This window comes from Vipera berus (assembly GCF_964194415.1).
Source record: "Vipera berus genome assembly, chromosome: 5".
In the NCBI taxonomy this organism is placed as follows: Eukaryota; Metazoa; Chordata; class Lepidosauria; order Squamata; family Viperidae; genus Vipera; species Vipera berus.
The window spans coordinates 104,633,299-104,653,642 of NC_138207.1; the positions used below are offsets into that span (position 1 = coordinate 104,633,299).

A 20,344-nucleotide genomic window follows, 5' to 3' on the forward strand; every position below is an offset into this window, starting at 1 on the left:
GAATTGGGCATGTCTAGTCTAGTGAAAAGAAGGAGTAGGGGAGAGATGATAGCAGCCTTCCAATATCTCAGGGGCTGCCCCAAAGAAAAGGGAGTCAGGCTATTCTCCAAAGCACCTGATGGCAGAACAAGAAGCGATGGATGGAAACTAACCAACGAGAGAAGCAACCTAGAACTAAGGAGAAATTTCCTGACAGTTAGAACAATAAACCAGAGGAACATCTTGCCTCCAGAAGTTGTGGGTGCTCCATCACTGGAGAGTTTTAAGAAGAGATTGGGGAGTCATTTGTCTGAAATGGTATAGTGTCTCCTACTTGAGCAGCGACCTCCAAGGTCCCTTCCAATTCTGTTATCTGAATGCAAAAAGGCTCCTGGAGAGCAGAGTTAATAAAAGAGTTCCTCTGAAATATTTTACTGATTAAATCCAAACCAACAACAAGCCAATCAGAATCAGAATAGAGCTGGAAGGGACCTGGGGGATCTAGTGCAGCCCCTTGCTCAAGCAGGAAACCCTATTATCGTTTAGAGACAAGTGGCTGTCCAGTCTCTTCTTAAAAGCCTCCAGTGATGGAGCACCTACAACTTCTGGAGGCAAGTTGTTCCACTGGTTAATTGTCCTCGCCCCAAGGAAGTTTCTCTTTAATTCCAAGTTGCTTCTCTCCTTGATTAATTTCCATTCACTGTTTCTTGTTTTTCCTTCTGGTGCTTTGAAAAATAATTTGACACCCTCCTCCTTGTGGCAGCCTCTCAAATACCTGAATACTTCTATTATGCCCCCGCCCGGATCCTGCAATCATACCTGGAGAAATCAGCACATCATGGATGAAACAAGACCTGTAATGCAAGGATGTCTAATGCAAGGAAGAGCTTTCCAGGGTGTGAATTCCCATCTGGAATGGGATAATCAGGAAAGCAGGCTTGCTAATGTCCTTCTTGTTCACAGAGGACAAGGTTCAAGTAGACTTGAGAATGAGGTAATAATCTAATTTCTCCCCCCCCCAAGCCATTTCATTCATGCATTCTTCTGAGGACTGATATATTAAGTCGAGATGCCTAACATTCACCTGAAAGATAAACAAGCAAGTCCAAGAAAGTACAGTTGCTGATTTTTTGAATGCCAACCAGTTTGGTTAGCTTCCCTTCCCTTCTGTGACTTCAGTAATGTGCTGTTTCCCTTTCTAGTGGTGAGTTCCATGATTGAAGCTATAATGATACTTCAAAAAAAGGTTGCCAACTTGCAATATGCCTTCCTGTCAGTCCACAAAGGTAAGAAACCTGGGGGGAATAAACCCTGGCTTTTCCTCCAAGTGATGCGTTGTGTGTCTAATCACACTTGGCCAAATCCAGTTGTTGTTGTTAGTTGTGAAGTCTTTTCCAACCCACTGCAACCCCATGGACAACCTTCCTCCAGGCCTTCCTGTCCTCTACCATCTTCTGGAGTCCATTTAAGTTCACGCCTCCTGCTTCAGTGACTCCATCCAGCCACCTCATTCTCTGTCATCTCCTTCTTCTCTTGCCCTCAACCTTTCCCAGCATTAGACTCTTCTCCAGTGAGTCCTTCCTTCTCACTAGGTGGCCAAAGTGTTTGAGTTCCATTCAATTTGAATGCTGCCTGCCTGTCTCTTACCAGAGCATCTATGGAGGCAGGGGTCAAAATAGGGAGTGGGACCATGCAATCTTTTCCAGGCCTGTCACACATGCTACATTTTTACCCTCCCTTGTGGACTTCTTGTGGATTGCTGGGTTGCTGTCTAACTGAATGAAAACAGCAGAAACAACCTATGCATCTTTTCTTAGCCCAGTTTCCAGTTTTGTACCTCTGTCTGCAGCTTCCAAAGTCCAGAAGCGGTCTCCCTGTAGAAACAAAAGTACTTATATTCTTTTCTTTAATCAAAACAGTCAATTTAGCCATCTCTGCCAACTCCATCGACCACTGTAGCCATTTGTCCATGGTGGGAATCGAAATGTCCTTTCATTTTTGTGCATACAATTGTTTGGCTGCCGTCAACATATACAAGATCAAAGTTCCATCATTATTTTTTTGCCAACTCTTTTTCCATTAAGGCCAGAAGAAAAGTTTCTGGTTTCATTTTTATCTTTAAGGTTGTTCTGTATTAAAATATGAATCCTTCTGCAATATTTCTTTTCTTTATCTCATGTCCACCATAAGTGGCAAAAGATGGGTTGCAAAAATTCTGACGATCACGAGAGACAGCAAAGGGCTACAATTTTCCGTATCTTTTGGTTGCCATCTGAATTTCTTGGTAGTCTTATTACTATTTTTGGGGGGGTGGGGTGGAGTGGGGTATTTTTCCAATTATTACTGAGCTTCTGTCCAATGAGCCTGCATTACTTTGGTGAGATTCCCCCAATTCCTAGGAAAAAGCATTGGAGAACCCTAATGGAAGTTAGTTGTTCTTGAAGGAACCGCATTTTTTTCCCAGAATATGGGAAATGAAGTAATATTCATTATTTGGAACAAATGCTGTTCATTACATTTTTTTTCCATTTCTCCAAAAAAAGATATGACTCTTTCAAAAGCCACCTTCAGGTGACCGGGTGCATTCCTGAAATCAGAGGCAGGTTTTTTTCAGACTCTACAAAAGTCTGAAAAAAGTCAAGATCCTTTCGGGAATAGCAAGAGAAATTCTGTATTTGCACCCAGGTCCAAAACACCCTCTTCGTGATGTGTCCGATCATTTAAGAACATTGCTAATAGTTCCTCTTTCAAAGTTTCCATCATTTTTCCTGTTCAGTGGGATGCCGAAACGTATGGCTGATGGCTGATGGCTGATGGCTGATGATGGATGATGGATGATGGAAGATGATGGATGATGGATGATGGAAGATGATGATGGATGATGATGGATGATGGAAGATGATGATGATGGATGATGATGATGGATGATGATGAAGATGATGATGAGGATGATGATGGATGATAGATGATGGATGATATCCATTCAGCCATGTCTGACTCTTTCATGCTTTCTTTCCAGATGTATTCAGCATTCCACATGGATGATGGATGATGGATGATGGAAGATGATGAAGATGATGATGATGATGAAGATGGATGATGGAAGATGATGATGAAGATGATGGATGATGATGATGATGATGATGATGGATGATGGAAGATGATGATGATGATGATGATGATGATGATGATGATGATGATGGATGATGATGGATGATGAATGATGGAAGATGATGATAATGATGATGATGATGGATGATAGATGATGGATGATATCCATTCAGCCATGTCTGACTCTTTCATGCTTTCTTTCCAGATGTATTCTGAAGTTTGACAAGTTCTGTTGTGCACTTTCTTTCTCTTTTAGGACACGTTACCTGAGAAAGTATGTCTTTGAAAGAGCTTGCTTAAGCAAACCACGTTTCTGTTGAAGAAATGCCAGCTAGCTTCCCCGTCAGTTTTTTTTGTCCACCGTTTACTTTAAATGGATGTCCTGGGAAGAAGGATATTTTCAGCAGGAATAGAATAATAGAATAGAATAGAGCTGAAAGGGACCTTGGAGGTCTTCCAGTCCAGCCCCCTGCTCAAGCAGGAGAACCTATACCAGGGGTAGGCAACCTATACCGTCTCAGACAGGTGAATGTCTAGTCTCTTCTTAAAAATCTCCAGTGAAGTTTTTCTGAATACATCTAGGGGGGGAAAACTAGAATAAAGACATATTTCAGATCAGAAATGGGCCAGCTTGGTTGGAAGTCCAGAACGGTTCAGTGCTTTTCTCCCAAATAAAAAAAGGACCAGATTTTTCTTTACTTTTTTTTTTTAAAGCAGAAATGATTCATGCTGTTTGGCCCATTTGCAGATCCCTGATTTCTCTCTCTTTGCTGTTCTCTGTGGCGCTTCCTTTCAGAACTAAGTACCAAAATCACACTTGCTTTCTCTCCTTGTAAACTCTGCTTAAAGGGAGAGGGAAAACAAACAACAAACCAACAAAAAATAACATGAGTTGTGGAGCATTTTTTTTTTTTTGCAGCCAGACATTTGCTTCTTCCTTGTGTTTCTAGCTCGATCCTTTGCGAGTGGCAGTGAACGACTGTACGTGACCAACAAGGAATTCATGAAGTTTGCAGCTGTCCGAGACACTTGTGTCCAAGCCGGTGGCGATATCCCTTCCCCTGTACTCCAAAATGAGAACAAGGCCTTCGCAAATGTTCTGGAGAAGCACGGCAAAGACGCCTACCTCGTCGTGCATGACTCAGGAAACTTCACCAACTGGGCCGAGGGACAACCGAATAACGCGGATGGAGCCTGTGTGAAAGCAGATACACATGGAGCCTGGCACTCTGCGTCCTGTGATGATGACCTCTTAGTCGTGTGCGAGTTTTCTTTCATCTTATGAGAAGGAAAGCCAGCATGCTGTGCTGAAGAGAGGCGCTACCTAAGACATAGCAAGCCCAAAGCAACCCAACCAGATCAGGAGCTGTCAAAATGTAGAGCACCTACACCCGATTCCGCTTGCCTTTAGAACATTCCAGAACGCTGAATAAAAGCATGAAGAAAAATATCACTTCTCTGCTTTGATTGCTTGTCCATCCATTTATTTAAAAATGAATAAATTAGAAACACAGGCATCCTTTAAGGTAGGCCTGGCTTAACCGCCGTTCTTGTTTAGCAACTGTTTGAAGTTAGGATGGCACTAAAAAAATAAAAATAGCTGCAGAAGGAGAGGGAGGGAGAGAAATGGAGATGAAGGAAATGGAAGGGAAGAAAGGAAAGGGAGGGAGGGAGGGAGGAAATGAAGATGAAGGGAAGAGAAGGGGGAAGGAGGGGGAAGGGGAAGGGGAAGGGGAAGGGGAAAGGAGGGGGAAGGGGAAGGGGAAGGGGAAGGGGAAGGGGAAGGAAAGGAAAGGAAAGGAAAGGAAAGGAAAGGAAAGGAAAGGAAAGGAAAGGAAAGGAAAGGAAAGGAAAGGAAAGGAAAGGAAAGGAAAGGAAAGGAAAGGAAAGGAAAGGAAAGGAAAGGAAAGGAAAAGTCACAGATGCACAAGGTCCTCGCCCTTATAAGCTATTGCAGTGACTCAATTGTCATTTGTTTCATAGCTGGCTCCCAATAAGCAGTGAAATTGGGGGAAAAATGAAAGTCTGGCTTGTATGTCTTGCTTATTGACCACCTGGGAAGTGTTGTTGTAATGGCCGCATGGTATTTTAATAGAGTTGCCAGTTGCACTTGTGGTCTCTAAGCACAGACTACCTGTTGATGGATCAAGTAATGAGTTTGAAAGGCAGCATTGATTTAGGCTTTGAAAATAGCCATGTAGCCTTCTGGAGCAAAACTAGGCTTCCTAGGGCTAATAATACATATTCAATCCAGTTTGTAGTGGTCAAAGCAGGGGTCCCCAACTCCTTGTCCATGGACCAGTAACCGGGCCTCAGCGTGCCAGCAACCGGGCTGCACAAACAAGCAAAGCCCCATCCGTGGGATGCAGGCAGCACACAAAACCACGCAACCTTTGGCCCGTGGAAAAACCTTTCTCCACAGAACCGGTCCTTGGTGCCCCAAAGGTTGGGGACCTCTGGGTTAAAGGACACCAGGCTAGAGGCCAGGATTCCAGGAGATCCAATCCTTCCTGAGACATGAAGCCAAAAGGCTAATCTTGGCCAATGGTCTGTCCCAGCCTACATACGTCCTTGTTACTTCACAAAGACAACCTCTCTTTTAACAGTAGACTGGAAAATAAACCCTTTTTATTTGAATTACATACCTGATAATTTCCCCAGAAAAACAAAAGCAACAGAACACTTTTTCAACGGAGACCTTGTCCAAAAGCAAAACAGACAGGAAATAACTCACAGGCAAAATAAACAGACCATGATCTCTTGACACTGAATTTCTTTGCAAACTTGCCTCCAGCAGCCAGCCCTGCCCACACATTCCTTTTTTGTTATGCAGCCCCCAAGCTGTGGCTTCTCACTGCTTTCTCCTCCTCCCCTGGAGTCGCCCCATATCCTGCCTCTGCCCTTCTTGTGTGACCTGTCATTTAAGAGCATCTCTGAGGTCCTCCAGCTGTGCTTCTTCGGAGTCTGACTCAGCTTCCCAGCACAGCTGGCTCTCAGTTTGATCACGAGTGGAAGGACCACCCTCTTAGTCTGAAAGTCCTGTAGCTCATCAGAGCCTCCCTCCGACTCTGATGGCTCTCTGGGCCCCTCCTCCTCCTCTGATTCCCCAGACTCAACTACTGGGATCATAGGCTGGCACGGAATCACAACAGCCAATCGCTACCCCCAGCCCTAGGAAGAAGAAGGCAACAGTAAATCAGTTGCAAAATCTTCTCAAGAAAATTGCAGACAGACACCAGGAGAGAGTCAATCATTAGCACTGTACCATCTCAGACAAGTGACTGTCTAGTCCAGAGGTAGGCAACCTTGGCTCTTTTATGACTCATGGACATCAACTCCCAGAATTCCTGAGCTAGCATGGCTCAGCTTGGAAACTCTCCCTTTCCCCTCAACATGGCTGGCTCAGGAATTCTGGGAGTTGAAGTCCACGAGTGAAAAAGAGCCAAGGTTGCCTACCCCTGGTCTAGTCTCTTCTTAAAATCCTCCAGTGATGGAGCACCCACGATTTCTGGAGACAAGCTGTTCCACTGGTTAATTGTCCTCATTGTTAGGAACTTTCTCCTTAATTCCAGGTTGCTTCTCTTCTTGACCAGTTTCCAACCGTTGTTTCTTGTCCTTGCCTTCTGGTGCTTTGGAGAATAATTAGACCCCTTCTTCTTTGTGGCACTCCCTCAAATACTGGAATACTGCTATCATGTTGCCCCTCTTTCTTCTTTTCTTTGGGCTAGCCAAACCCAAGTCCTGCAGCCATTCTTCATATCCAAGAAGCTTCTTCTTCATAGAACTTTGAAGCAAAATGTTTTCAAGGAAAAGAAACCAAGAAATTCCAGTTGACTTTGGAAAAAGCACCTTTGGGACAACCATGACCGGGATGGTTGAAAATCTCCACGACATGCCAAAGGAGTCGTTCTAAAATGGTTTATTAAACTATAATATATCACTAAGATATTTCAATTACTGGTAACCCACCACAAAGCAAAATATCCACCAAAAAACAAAAAAAAGACAGTAGAACTTCCATATTATAAAAAAACAACAACCCCAAAACCTCTTTGCTATCCTTGTATTCCCTCAATCACCGAGAGATGAATGGGAGAAGAGACGAGATGGAAAAAAACAAACACCTTAATATGAAACAAGCTATACAGATCTGTAGGCACTGATTCTCCAAAAGATCTAGGGAAATTTGGGATTTTGAAAGAATGTTTTTCACCTAAGTGCTCAGAAAAGAGGAATAATTAATCCTTAGTGAATAGTCTTCTTCTTCAATTTAATTTAATTTAATTTAATTTAATAACATTTATATACCGCCCTTCTCCCTAAGGACTCAGGGCGGTTCACAGGGCAGAATAAAATACCAAATACAAACATTAAAAAGAGATTAAACAGTTGCCCTAGTTAAAACAATAGAAGTACAATTCTAAAAACCCCAAGATAAAATTAAGAAACCAAAGATAAAACAACCCCACCGATCCCCCTCAGGCTAGGCCAGCTTGTACAAACAAAAACGTCTTGAGATCGCGACGAAAGGAGCGAAGATCGGGCGCCATCCGGAGCTCTACCGGTAGCTGATTCCACAGCTCCGGAGCGCCCACAGAGAAGGATCTCCCCCTGGGGGCCACCAATCGACATTCTCTGATTGGTGGCACCCTGAGGAGGCCCTCTCTGTGGGAACGCACAGGGCGCAGGGAGCTTGATGCCGGCAGCAGATGTTCCCTAAGGTACTCCGGCCCCATGCCATGGAGGGCTTTAAACACCGTTACCAGTACCTTGAATCTCACCCGGAAGACAACTGGCAACCAATGCAGCTCACGGAGCAGAGGTGTAACGTGGGAGTATCGGGAAACTCCCAACACAACTCTCGCGGCTGCATTCTGTACCAGTTGGAGCTTCCGGGTGGTCCTCAAGGGCAGCCCCATGTAGAGAGCGTTGCAGTAGTCCAGACGAGAGGACACGAGCGCATGAGTGACCGTGCACAAATCATCCCGGCTAAGATAGGGCCGCAACTGGCGCACCAGGCGAACCTGGGCGAAGGCCCCCCTAGTCACAGCTCCTATATGGTCTTCCAAAGTGAGCCGTGAATCTAGGAGGACTCCCAAGTTGCGAGCCCTATCTACGGGGGGTAATAGTTCACCCCCCATAGCCAGAGGTGGAATGTCCGAATAGACCCGGGATGAAGGTATGCAAAGCCACTCAGTCTTGTCGGGGTTGAGTTGAAGTCTGTTCCTCCCCATCCAGACCCGAACCGCCTCCAGGCAACGGGACATCACGTTGAGGGCATCACTGGGGTGGTTTGGGGTCGAAAAGAAAAGTTGGGTATCATCAGCGTACTGATGATACCCAACTCCAAAGCCACGAATGATCTCACCCAGCGGTTTCATGTAGATGTTGAACAGGAGAGGCGAGAGGACCGACCCCTGAGGAACTCCACAAATGAGAGACCTCGAGGTCGACCTCTGCCCCCCTGCCAACACCGACTGCGAACGTCCCTTAACAAAAACTAAAACGGCCTAAGCTATAAAGCAGGGGTGTCAAACTCAATTTCATTGAGGGCCGCATCAGCATTGCGGTTGCCCTCAAGGGGCCGGGTGGGTGTGGCCAGGGTGGGCGTGGCTGACTGGGTGGGCGTGGCTAGAGTGCGTATGGCCTACTGGGTGGGCGTGGCCAAAGTGCATGTGGCCTACTGGGTGGGCATGGCCAGCTCTACAACGTTCGCATGAAGGGTGCCTATGGGGGCCTGGGCAGGAGTGGGACAGATCTGAGGGTCTCTGGCAAAAGGAGGGTCTCTGGGCCAGGGCCAAGGCAGTGGGGGCCATTCCCTCACTATTTCCAGGATGGCTTTGCGGGCCACATGAAACCACTTTGCGGGCCGGATCCGGCCCCCGGGCCTTGTGTTTGACATGTCTGCTATAAAGTGTCTCTTCTCAATTCAGTTCAAATCCTTTTCATGATCAACAGATTATCCTGACATTTGTATAGCTTTAAAACTGAAAACTTCAAGTTTTGTCCCCCCCCCCACTGCTGTTACTTTAGCCTGTTTCCATCCTTTCTGAAGTGGCGCATTGCATATGCTCAAAAGTTAATGTTATGTTCCTAAGAATTTAAAAAAGAGGGATATTACCTCACCCCCAAAATATAGAATTTGGAATGGGGGGAGAGGGATGCTTCCCCAAAATCAAGTTTATGGCTATAAAAAGAGGGTGGGTGTTGAGAGTTCAATCCCGTTGTTATTTGGATCTTTTTTAACCACTGCAGCCATCATTGAACCAGTGGAATAGCTGGCCTTCAGAAATGGTGTGCACTACATCATTGGAGGTTTTTAAGAAAGGACTAGATAGCCACTTGTCTGAAATGGTATAGGTTCTCCCACTTGAGCCGGGGGCTGGACTATAAGACCTCCAAAGTCCCATTCTATTCTATTCTATTCTATTCTATTCTATTCTATTCTATTCTATTCTATTCTATTCTATTCTATTCTATTCTATTCTATTCTATTCTATTCTATATTCTATTCTATTCTGTTTCTACTCTACTCTACTCAACCCTATCCTACCCTGTTCTCTTCTGTCCTGTCCTGTCCTGTCCTGTCCTGTCCTATCCTATCCTATCCTATCCTATCCTATCCTATCCTATCCTATCCTACCCTATCCTTCAAGATATTTGGAGATTGCCTAGCACAGTTGTCCCCAAATGTTTTGACACCAGGGACCAGACTTGGCGGGGGGAGGGATGGTTTCACACGTTACCCAGATCCTCTGCATGCACAGATGAAGCTTTGCTTATTTGCCCGGGCTGGTTCCACGGACCACTTCGAGTCCATGGACCAGAGTTTGGGAATCCATGACCTAGCATGTAGGTCATTTCTTTTAATGGGTTTATCCTAATCATTAGGTTCTGTCAGTATGTTTTTTGTTTCTCTATGGGCATAAATGCATAAACAGCAATGCCCAACTTACGTGTTTTGATTGGAAAGGATAGCACCCTCAGTCAGAAATAGAAAGAGGTGATCTGGGGATAAAGTGAAATTAGATTCTATGTGTATTTAGGAAAGAATAAATATGCCCCTTTCGAAGTAAACATACCCCTTGATCTGCACTTTTGTTCTCTGAGAGATTTCAAATGCATTTTCCAAGCCAGAACCATACCTTTATGTGTCTTTCTCTCACACAAACAGAGAAGCATACAAAAATGTTATAATATTAAGGAAGTATCTTATCTTACAGTTTAGAGAAAAATGTGGACAATATCTGTAAATGAACGTATAAGGATATGCATTAGTGAAAATGCGTTCTTTCTAAAAACAGCTGCAAATAGATATAGGAGATCTTACTCAAGGGATAAAGAACAAGAAACATCAAAACTGACAGATTCCAACTACCAAAAATCACCCTATGTAATTCTGCTGAGCGATATTCCATGGAACAAATATTATTTCCAAAACTGGCAAATCCACTTTACCATCTCAGCTTCCTTTATTCTGTCTCAATCTCTCTACCTGTCCGAGCGCCACCTAATCTGAGTTGTTGACCATTTATACAATGCCCTTTTTCAAGGTATCTCAGCTGAAGTGCTGGTGTTTTGCAAAATTCTGGATTTGTTTAGTGTAATCTTCAAGAGATCTTTCTGCAAAGTTATGAAGTATCAGGGTTCTATGTTTTTACTGCAAAGCATTGCAAAATCTTCCAGGGACATTGATTGGCAGGCACACACCCTCTATTCTCCAATATTTCCTCATATTTTGCCTCCCCTTTTTCACTGGAAAATTTCCAGTTTTTCTAAACCTTCAGGCAGAACAACCAGGCTGTTCTTAAATAAACAGCCATAATTACTTTGGGGAGGAGGAATAAAAAACAAGGGGTACCCCGTTGAACAATCAATTTGCACAGCCCTTCACGTTGCCCAATCCATGACTGATATAAAATAACTCTTGCCACTGGGAGGAAAATCATTCTGGGAGCCTCATCTAGAAGAGCAGAAACCACAGCGTAAGTGCAGAGGTACAGCTTGCTTGCCACATAGGATAACTCGTTAAGAAATGCATAGTTACTCAGAGGCATCTGGCTGGAGGTTCATCCTGAGGTCTAATGAAGGGGCTAGAAAGTATGCTTAATGAATGCTTATAGTTTGTGAAAATTAGTGATTTGTGCGGATATGTATCACATATCCTTAGATTGGGCTGGGATTGTATCTTTTGCTATGCATTTTCTGCGCGAACTGGAATGTGAACGTCAAATTCCAAGGGTTTAAAAACCACACTAACACTGTCTCTACGAATTGTATAGGTTTAAAGATGCGTCTGATTCTGCTGTCCAGTCTTCTTCTTTTGGGCATCCTTCTGGCCAACGGAGAATTGTCAGATTCTGACGAACAAAGTAATAATTTTAACCCTATGTTTGAGAATGGGGAAGGAGCTTAGCACATGTACAGAAGTGGGAGCTTGTGGGTGCTATTCCTGTTATCTGAATTGCAGCCCAGGATGCAGAGAAGAGCAACAAAGATGATTAGGGGGCTGGAGGCTACAAGGTGTGAAGAACGGTTGTGGGAATTGGGCATGTCTAGTCTAGTGAAAAGAAGGAGTAGGGGAGAGATGATAGCAGCCTTCCAATATCTCAGGGGCTGCCCCAAAGAAAAGGGAGTCAGGCTATTCTCCAAAGCACCTGATGGCAGAACAAGAAGCGATGGATGGAAACTAACCAACGAGAGAAGCAACCTAGAACTAAGGAGAAATTTCCTGACAGTTAGAACAATAAACCAGAGGAACATCTTGCCTCCAGAAGTTGTGGGTGCTCCATCACTGAAGAGTTTTAAGAAGAGATTGGGGAGTCATTTGTCTGAAATGGTATAGTGTCTCCTACTTGAGCAGCGACCTCCAAGGTCCCTTCCAATTCTGTTATCTGAATGCAAAACGGATCCTGGAGAGCAGAGTTAATAAGAGAGTTCCTCTGAAATATTTTACTGATTAAATCCAAACCAACAACAAGCCAATCAGAAGCAGAATAGAGCTGGAAGGGACCTGGGGGATCTAGTGCAGCCCCTTGCTCAAGCAGGAAACCCTATTATCGTTTCAGACAAGTGGCTGTCCAGTCTCTTCTTAAAAGCCTCCAGTGATGGAGCACCTACAACGTCTGGAGGCAAGTTGTTCCACTGGTTAATTGTCCTCGCCGCAAGGAAGTTTCTCTTTAATTCCAAGTTGCTTCTCTCCTTGATTAATTTCCATTCACTGTTTCTTGTTTTTCCTTCTGGTGCTTTGAAAAATAATTTGACACCCTCCTCCTTGTGGCAGCCTCTCAAATACCTGAATACTTCTATTATGCCCCCGCCCGGATCCTGCAATCATACTTGGAGAAATCAGCACATCATGGATGAAACAAGACCTGTAATGCAAGGATGTCTAATGCAAGGAAGAGCTTTCCAGGGTGTGAATTCCCATCTGGAATGGGATAATCAGGAAAGCAGGCTTGCTAATGTCCTTCTTGTTCACAGAGGACAAGGTTCAAGTAGACTTGAGAATGAGGTAATAATCTAATTTCTCCCCCCCCCCCCAAGCCATTTCATTCATGCATTCTTCTGAGGACTGATATATTAAGTCGAGATGCCTAACATTCACCTGAAAGATAAACAAGCAAGTCCAAGAAAGTACAGTTGCTGATTTTTTGAATGCCAACCAGTTTGGTTAGCTTCCCTTCCCTTCTGTGACTTCAGTAATGTGCTGTTTCCCTTTCTAGTGCTGAGTTCCATGCTTGACAATATAATGATGCTTCAAAAAAAGGTTATCAACTTGGAATATGCCTTCCTGTCAGTCCACAAAGGTAAGAAACCTGGGGGGAATAAACCCTGGCTTTTCCTCCAAGTGATGCGTTGTGTGTCTAATCACACTTGGCCAAATCCAGTTGTTGTTGTTAGTTGTGAAGTCTTTTCCAACCCACTGCAACCCCATGGACAACCTTCCTCCAGGCCTTCCTGTCCTCTACCATCTTCTGGAGTCCATTTAAGTTCACGCCTCCTGCTTCAGTGACTCCATCCAGCCACCTCATTCTCTGTCATCTCCTTCTTCTCTTGCCCTCAACCTTTCCCAGCATTAGACTCTTCTCCAGTGAGTCCTTCCTTCTCACTAGGTGGCCAAAGTGTTTGAGTTCCATTCAATTTGAATGCTGCCTGCCTGTCTCTTACCAGAGCATCTATGGAGGCAGGGGTCAAAATAGGGAGTGGGACCATGCAATCTTTTCCAGGCCTGTCACACATGCTACATTTTTACCCTCCCTTGTGGACTTCTTGTGGATTGCTGGGTTGCTGTCTAACTGAATGAAAACAGCAGAAACAACCTATGCATCTTTTCTTAGCCCAGTTTCCAGTTTTGTACCTCTGTCTGCAGCTTCCAAAGTCCAGAAGCGGTCTCCCTGTAGAAACAAAAGTACTTATATTCTTTTCTTTAATCAAAACAGTCAATTTAGCCATCTCTGCCAACTCCATCGACCACTGTAGCCATTTGTCCATGGTGGGAATCGAAATGTCCTTTCATTTTTGTGCATACAATTGTTTGGCTGCCGTCAACGTATACAAGATCAAAGTTCCATTATTAATTTTTTGCCAAGTCTTTTTCCATTAAGGCCAGAAGAAAAGTTTCTGGTTTCATTTTTATCTTTAAGGTTGTTCTGTATTAAAATATGAATCCTTCTGCAATATTTCTTTTCTTTATCTCATGTCCACCATAAGTGGCAAAAGATGGGTTGCAAAAATTCTGACGATCACGAGAGACAGCAAAGGGCTACAATTTTCTGTATCATTTGGTTGCCATCTGAATTTCTTGGTAGTCTTATTACTATTTTTTGGGGGGGTGGGGTATTTTTCCAATTATTACTGAGCTTCTGTCCAATGAGCCTGCATTACTTTGGTGAGATTCCCCCAATTCCTAGGAAAAAGCATTGGAGAACCCTAATGGAAGTTGGTTGTTCTTGAAGGAACCGCATTTTTTCCCCCAGAATATGGGAAATGAAATAATATTCATTATTTGGAACAAATGCTGTTCATTACATTTTTTTCCATTTCTCCAAAAAAAGATATGACTCTTTCAAAAGCCACCTTCAGGTGACCGGGTGCATTCCTGAAATCAGAGGCAGGTTTTTTTCAGACTCTACAAAAGTCTGGAAAAAGTCAAGATCCTTTCGGGAATAGCAAGAGAAATTCTGTATTTGCACCCAGGTCCAAAACACCCTCTTCATGATGTGTCCGATCATTTAAGAACATTGCTAATAGTTCCTCTTTCAAAGTTTCCATCATTGTTCCTGTTCAGTGGGATGCCGAAACATATGGCTGATGGCTGATGGCTGATGATGGATGATGGATGATGGAAGATGATGATGGATGATGGATGATGGAAGATGATGAAGAAGATGATGATGATGATAATGGAAGATGGAAGATGATGAAGATGATGATGGATGATGGATGATGGATGATGGATGATGGATGATGATGGATGATGGAAGATGATGATTGATGATGATGATGATGGATGATGATGGATGATGGAAGATGATGATGATGGATGATGATGATGGATGATGATGAAGATGATAATGAGGATGAGGATGGATGATAGATGATGGATGATGGATGATGATGATGGATGATGATGAAGATGATGATGAGGATGATGATGGATGATAGATGATGGATGATATCCATTCAGCCATGTCTGACTCTTTCATGCTTTCTTTCCAGATGGATTCAGCATTCCAGATGGATGATGGATGATGGATGATGGAAGATGATGATGAAGATGATGGATGATGTTGATGACGATGGATGATGGAAGATGATGATGATGATGGATGATGATGATGGATGATGGATGATGGAAGATGATGATAATGATGATGATGATGGATGATAGATGATGGATGATATCTATTCAGCCATGTCTGACTCTTTCATGCTTTCTTTCCAGATGTATTCTGATGTCCTGGGAAGAAGGATATTTTCAGCAGGAATAGAATAGAATAATAGAATAGAACAGAGCTGAAAGGGACCTTGGAGGTCTTCCAGTCCAGCCCCCTGCTCAAGCAGGAGAACCTATACCAGGGGTAGGCAACCTATACCATCTCAGACAGGTGAATGTCTAGTCTCTTCTTTAAAATCTCCAGTGAAGTTTTTCTGAATACATCTAGGGGGGAAAAACTAGAATAAAGACATATTTCAGATCAGAAATGGGCCAGCTTGGTTGGAGGTCCACAACGGTTCAGTGCTTTTCTCCCAAATAAAAAAAGGACCAGATTTTTCTTTACATTTTTTTAAAAAAGCAGAAATGATTCATGCTGTTTGGCCCATTTGCAGATCCCTGATTTCTCTCTCTTTGCTGTTCTCTGTGGCGCTTCCTTTCAGAACTAAGTACCAAAATCACACTTGCTTTCTCTCCTTGTAAACTCTGCTTAAAGGGAGAGGGAAAACAAACAACAAACCAACAAAAAATAACATGAGTTGTGGAGCATTTTTTTTTGCAGCCAGACCTTTGCTTCTTCCTTGTGTTTCTAGCTCGATCCTTTGCGAGTGGCAGTGAACGACTGTACGTGACCAACAAGGAATTCATGAAGTTTGCAGCTGTCCGAGACACTTGTGTCCAAGCCGGTGGCGATATCCCTTCCCCTGTACTCCAAAATGAGAACAAGGCCTTCGCAAATGTTCTGGAGAAGCACGGCAAAGACGCCTACCTCGTCGTGCATGACTCAGGAAACTTCACCAACTGGGCCGAGGGACAACCGAATAACGCGGATGGAGCCTGTGTGAAAGCAGATACACATGGAGCCTGGCACTCTGCGTCCTGTGATGATGACCTCTTAGTCGTGTGCGAGTTTTCTTTCATCTTATGAGAAGGAAAGCCAGCATGCTGTGCTGAAGAGAGGCGCTACCTAAGACATAGCAAGCCCAAAGCAACCCAACCAGATCAGGAGCTGTCAAAATGTAGAGCACCTACACCCGATTCCGCTTGCCTTTAGAACATTCCAGAACGCTGAATAAAAGCATGAAGAAAAATATCACTTCTCTGCTTTGATTGCTTGTCCATCCATTTATTTAAAAATGAATAAATTAGAAACACAGGCATCCTTTAAGGTAGGCCTGGCTTAACCGCCGTTCTTGTTTAGCAACTGTTTGAAGTTAGGATGGCACTAAAAAAATAAAAATAGCTGCAGAAGGAGAGGGAGGGAGAGAAATGGAGATGAAGGAAATGGAAGGGAAGAAAGGAAAGGGAGGGAGGGAGGGAGGAAATGAAGATGAAGGGAAGAGAAAGGGAAAGGGGAAAGGAAAGGGGAAGGGGAAGGGGAAGGGGAAGGGGAAGGGGAAGGGGAAGGGGAAAGGAAAGGAAAGGAAAGGAAAGGAAAGGAAAGGAAAGGAAAGGAAAGGAAAGGAAAGGAAAGGAAAGGAAAGGAAAGGAAAGGAAAGGAAAGGAAAGGAAAGGAAAGGAAAGGAAAAGTCACAGATGCACAAGGTCCTCGCCCTTATAAGCTATTGCAGTGACTCAATTGTCATTTGTTTCATAGCTGGCTCCCAATAAGCAGTGAAATTGGGGGAAAAATGAAAGTCTGGCTTGTACATCTTGCTTATTGACCACCTGGGAAGTGTTGTTGTAATGGCCGCATGGTATTTTAATAGAGTTGCCAGTTGCACTTGTGGTCTCTAAGCACAGACTACCTGTTGATGGATCAAGTAATGAGTTTGAAAGGCAGCATTGATTTAGGCTTTGAAAATAGCCATGTAGCCTTCTGGAGCAAAACTAGGCTTCCTAGGGCTAATAATACATATTCAATCCAGTTTGTAGTGGTCAAAGCAGGGGTCCCCAACTCCTTGTCCATGGACCAGTAACCGGGCCTCAGCGTGCCAGCAACCGGGCTGCACAAACAAGCAAAGCCCCATCCGTGGGATGCAGGCAGCACACAAAACCACGCAACCTTTGGCCCGTGGAAAAACCTTTCTCCACAGAACCGGTCCTTGGTGCCCCAAAGGTTGGGGACCTCTGGGTTAAAGGACACCAGGCTAGAGGCCAGGATTCCAGGAGATCCAATCCTTCCTGAGACATGAAGCCAAAAGGCTAATCTTGGCCAATGGTCTGTCCCAGCCTACATACGTCCTTGTTACTTCACCAAGACAACCTCTCTTTTAACAGTAGACTGGAAAATAAACCCTTTTTATTTGAATTACATACCTGATAATTTCCCCAGAAAAACAAAAGCAACAGAACACTTTTTCAACAGAGACCTTGTCCAAAAGCAAAACAGACAGGAAATAACTCACAGGCAAAATAAACAGACCATGATCTCTTGACACTGAAGTTCTTTGCAAACGGTTGCCTCCAGCAGCCAGCCCTGCCCACACATTCCTTTTTTGTTATGCAGCCCCCAAGCCGTGGCTTCTCACTGCTTTCTCCTCCTCCCCTGGAGTCGCCCCATATCCTGCCTCTGCCCTTCTTGTGTGACCTGTCATTTAAGAGCATCTCTGAGGTCCTCCAGCTGTGCTTCTTCGGAGTCTGACTCAGCTTCCCAGCACAGCTGGCTCTCAGTTTGATCACGAGTGGAAGGACCAGCCTCTTAGTCTGTAAGTCCTGTAGCTCATCAGAGCCTCCCTCCGACTCTGATGGCTCTCTGGGCCCCTCCTCCTCCTCTGATTCCCCAGACTCAACTACCGGGATCACAGGCTGGCACGAAATCACAACAGCCAATCGCTACCCCCAGCCCTAGGAAGAAGAAGGCAACAGTAAATCAGTTGCAAAATCTTCTCAAGAAAATTGCAAGGACCTGTCCATATAGTCACCAGGAGAGAGTCGATCATTAGCACTGATCCAAAGGCACACAACCCAAGCACTGGATAATGTCATAGCCATTACAGAATCATTATCTTGGTTGGGTTGATAATGGTTGGCTGGAGTTGACGGTGCTGTAGAAACATGGCATCTTTAGGAGTCAGAAAGGTGCTTTCCCCAAAGGCAACTGGATTTTCTTGGCTTTTTTCCTTGAAAACATTTTGTCTCTCATCCCCCCCCCACAAAAAATAACCTCCTTTAGTTTTGAACTGAGGCAGCTTCTTGGATGGGAAGAGAAACGTTTTCAAAGTGGGGGGGAAGCAAGAAAGTCCAATTGCCTTTTGGAAAAGTGCCTTCAGGACAAGTGTAACCTGGATGATGATGGAGCATCTCCACAGACCTCTTTAGAGGTATTAATATTTGAGGACTGGGTATGGAAAGATTTGAGCTGTTTGTCTTCTGCGGGTTTGATTTCTTTCTTTCTTTTTTCTTCATTCCCCCCCCTCCTTCTGAATCATGCTGTGTCACCTGCAGTTGCCGGGAGGGACAGCTGGAAAGTAAATAAATTAATAATGGGGAATCCCACTCAGGATGTACTGTAAGTAGTGGGCGGTGGTCAGATAGCATAACGATAACAAAAGCTAAATAAGGGCCATGCTTTGGGTTGCAACATTAAAGCGAAAATGGGCATGGATTTTTTAGGCGGGCCGGAAGGAGAGATAAATTTGGCATAGTGAGAAGAAAAGAGACAGAAAGACCTTTGTAATAAGAGCAGGTGTGAGTAGCTTGCAGGATTTACTTGTTTGGTTACTTTCCTACATTACACCAGTGCTTAAATAATGAAATCATTATCATTTTGATCTCCACACATGCACTCCAAGCTAAGGAAACTTCATATATGTCAATCAATCAGAATAGAGCTGGAAGAGACCTTGAAGATCTTCTAGTCCAAGCAGAAGACCCCAGACCATCTCAGACAAGTGGCTGTCCGGTCTCGTCTTAAAAACCTCCAGTGATGAAGCACCCACAACTCCTGAAGGCAACTTCTGTTCCTTTGGTTAATTGTCCTCACAGTTAGGAAATTTCTGCTTAATTCCAGGTTGCTTCTCTCTTTGATCAGTTTCCAACCATTGTTTCTTGTCTTGCCTTCTGGTGCTTTGAAGAATAATGTGACCCCCTCTTCTTCTTTGTGGCAGCCCCTCAGATACTGGAAGACTGCTATCATGTCTCCCCTAGTCCTTCATTTCTCTAGACTAGGCATATCCAAGTTCTGCAACCGTTCTTCATGTGTTTTAGTCTCCAGGCCTTTAATCGTCTTAGTTGCTCTTCTTTGCACTTTTTCCAAAGTTTCAACACCTTTTTTGGAATGTGGTGACCAAAACTGGGCACAGTATTCCAGGTGTGGCCTTACTAAGGCTTTATAAAGCGTTACTAATACTTCACGTGATTTTGATTCTATGATTCTGTTTATACAACCAAGGATTGTATTAGCTTTTTTGTGTTTAGAAAGAATAGAATAGAATAGAATAGAATAGAATAGAATAGAATAGAATAGAATAGAATAGAATAGAATAGAATAGAATAGAATAGAATAGAATAGAATAGAATAGAATAGAATAGAATAGAATAGAATAGGAAGGGACCTTGGAGGTCTTCTAGTCCAGCCCCCTTCTCAAGCAGGAGAACCTATACCATCTCAGACAAATGACTCTGGTCTCTTCTTAAAAGCCTCCAGTGTTTGAATGTGTAGCAGTGTATGTGTGCATAGATACGTAGGCAGTGATATCAATATTGACTAGCATCTAACTCTCTAAAGGTTCACATAATGTTAGGCTGTAGCCGATATTGTCCAGCAGAGAACTTCTGGGCTGCAATTTATGACAATTTTAGTCCTTGCTTGTTTGGAAGGCATCAAGAAGAAAAGAGACTATTGGAGATATAGGGGAATGCCATAAAGATAAATCAGATGGGTGTGCCAGTTTCCCTAAAAAATAATAATAATAATACGGGTGTGGGAGAGGAAGGTTACACCTCTTCGCATATCCTCCCTTCCTAACTTCAAAGTAATCTTCTTGTCCTTACAAGACAAGAGTTGTGGTGGCATGGGGTTTAGGATGAAGCATGGCATGGGAATTCTGCTGAAAACATGGTCTAGAAACTTCAGGGACTTATCCAGGCAGTCTCTGAGAATTGGACATGACTGGACAGAAGAGGGGGAAAAAAGTCGTGTCTAAAGCTGATCTTCTTAAAAGATACTTCTACAGGTTTTATTGCATTCATTTCCATCCCTTTCACTGGGGCTCTGTGTGGAACAATGGGTGGGAAATACCTCCGTGCATCTCAACACTATTTACAAGCATTCCTCAAATAGTTCTGCTTCTTATTTATTTATTTGTTTATTTATTTTTGGGACTTATATGCCGCCCTATCTCCCGAAGGACTCAGGGCGGCTAACAACAATAA

General features: G+C 43.8%; 2 protein-coding genes across 6 annotated transcripts in view; both read left to right on the forward strand.

Moving 5' to 3' along the window:
• Window positions 1-4,529, forward strand: part of LOC308669192 (phospholipase A2 myotoxin inhibitor protein-like) — a 237,409-nt gene extending 232,880 nt beyond the window's left edge. For all 5 annotated transcript variants that reach the window (XM_081329781.1, XM_081329777.1, XM_081329779.1 and 2 more), the window contains exons 3-4: window positions 1,182-1,265; window positions 4,041-4,529. In XM_081329781.1, the coding sequence (XP_081185907.1) occupies window positions 1,182-1,265; window positions 4,041-4,375 (419 nt within the window). In that variant the 3' untranslated portion in view covers window positions 4,376-4,529. The remainder of the gene's footprint in view (window positions 1-1,181; window positions 1,266-4,040) is intronic.
• Window positions 4,530-11,026: 6,497 nt separating this feature from the next.
• Window positions 11,027-16,110, forward strand: LOC308668705 (phospholipase A2 myotoxin inhibitor protein-like). Its single transcript, XM_081328768.1, has 4 exons — window positions 11,027-11,087; window positions 11,373-11,462; window positions 12,816-12,899; window positions 15,622-16,110. Exons 2-4 carry the CDS (start codon window positions 11,381-11,383, stop codon window positions 15,954-15,956), a joined length of 501 nt encoding a protein of 166 aa, XP_081184894.1. The 5' UTR covers window positions 11,027-11,087; window positions 11,373-11,380; the 3' UTR covers window positions 15,957-16,110.
• Window positions 16,111-20,344: the final 4,234 nt, after the last annotated feature.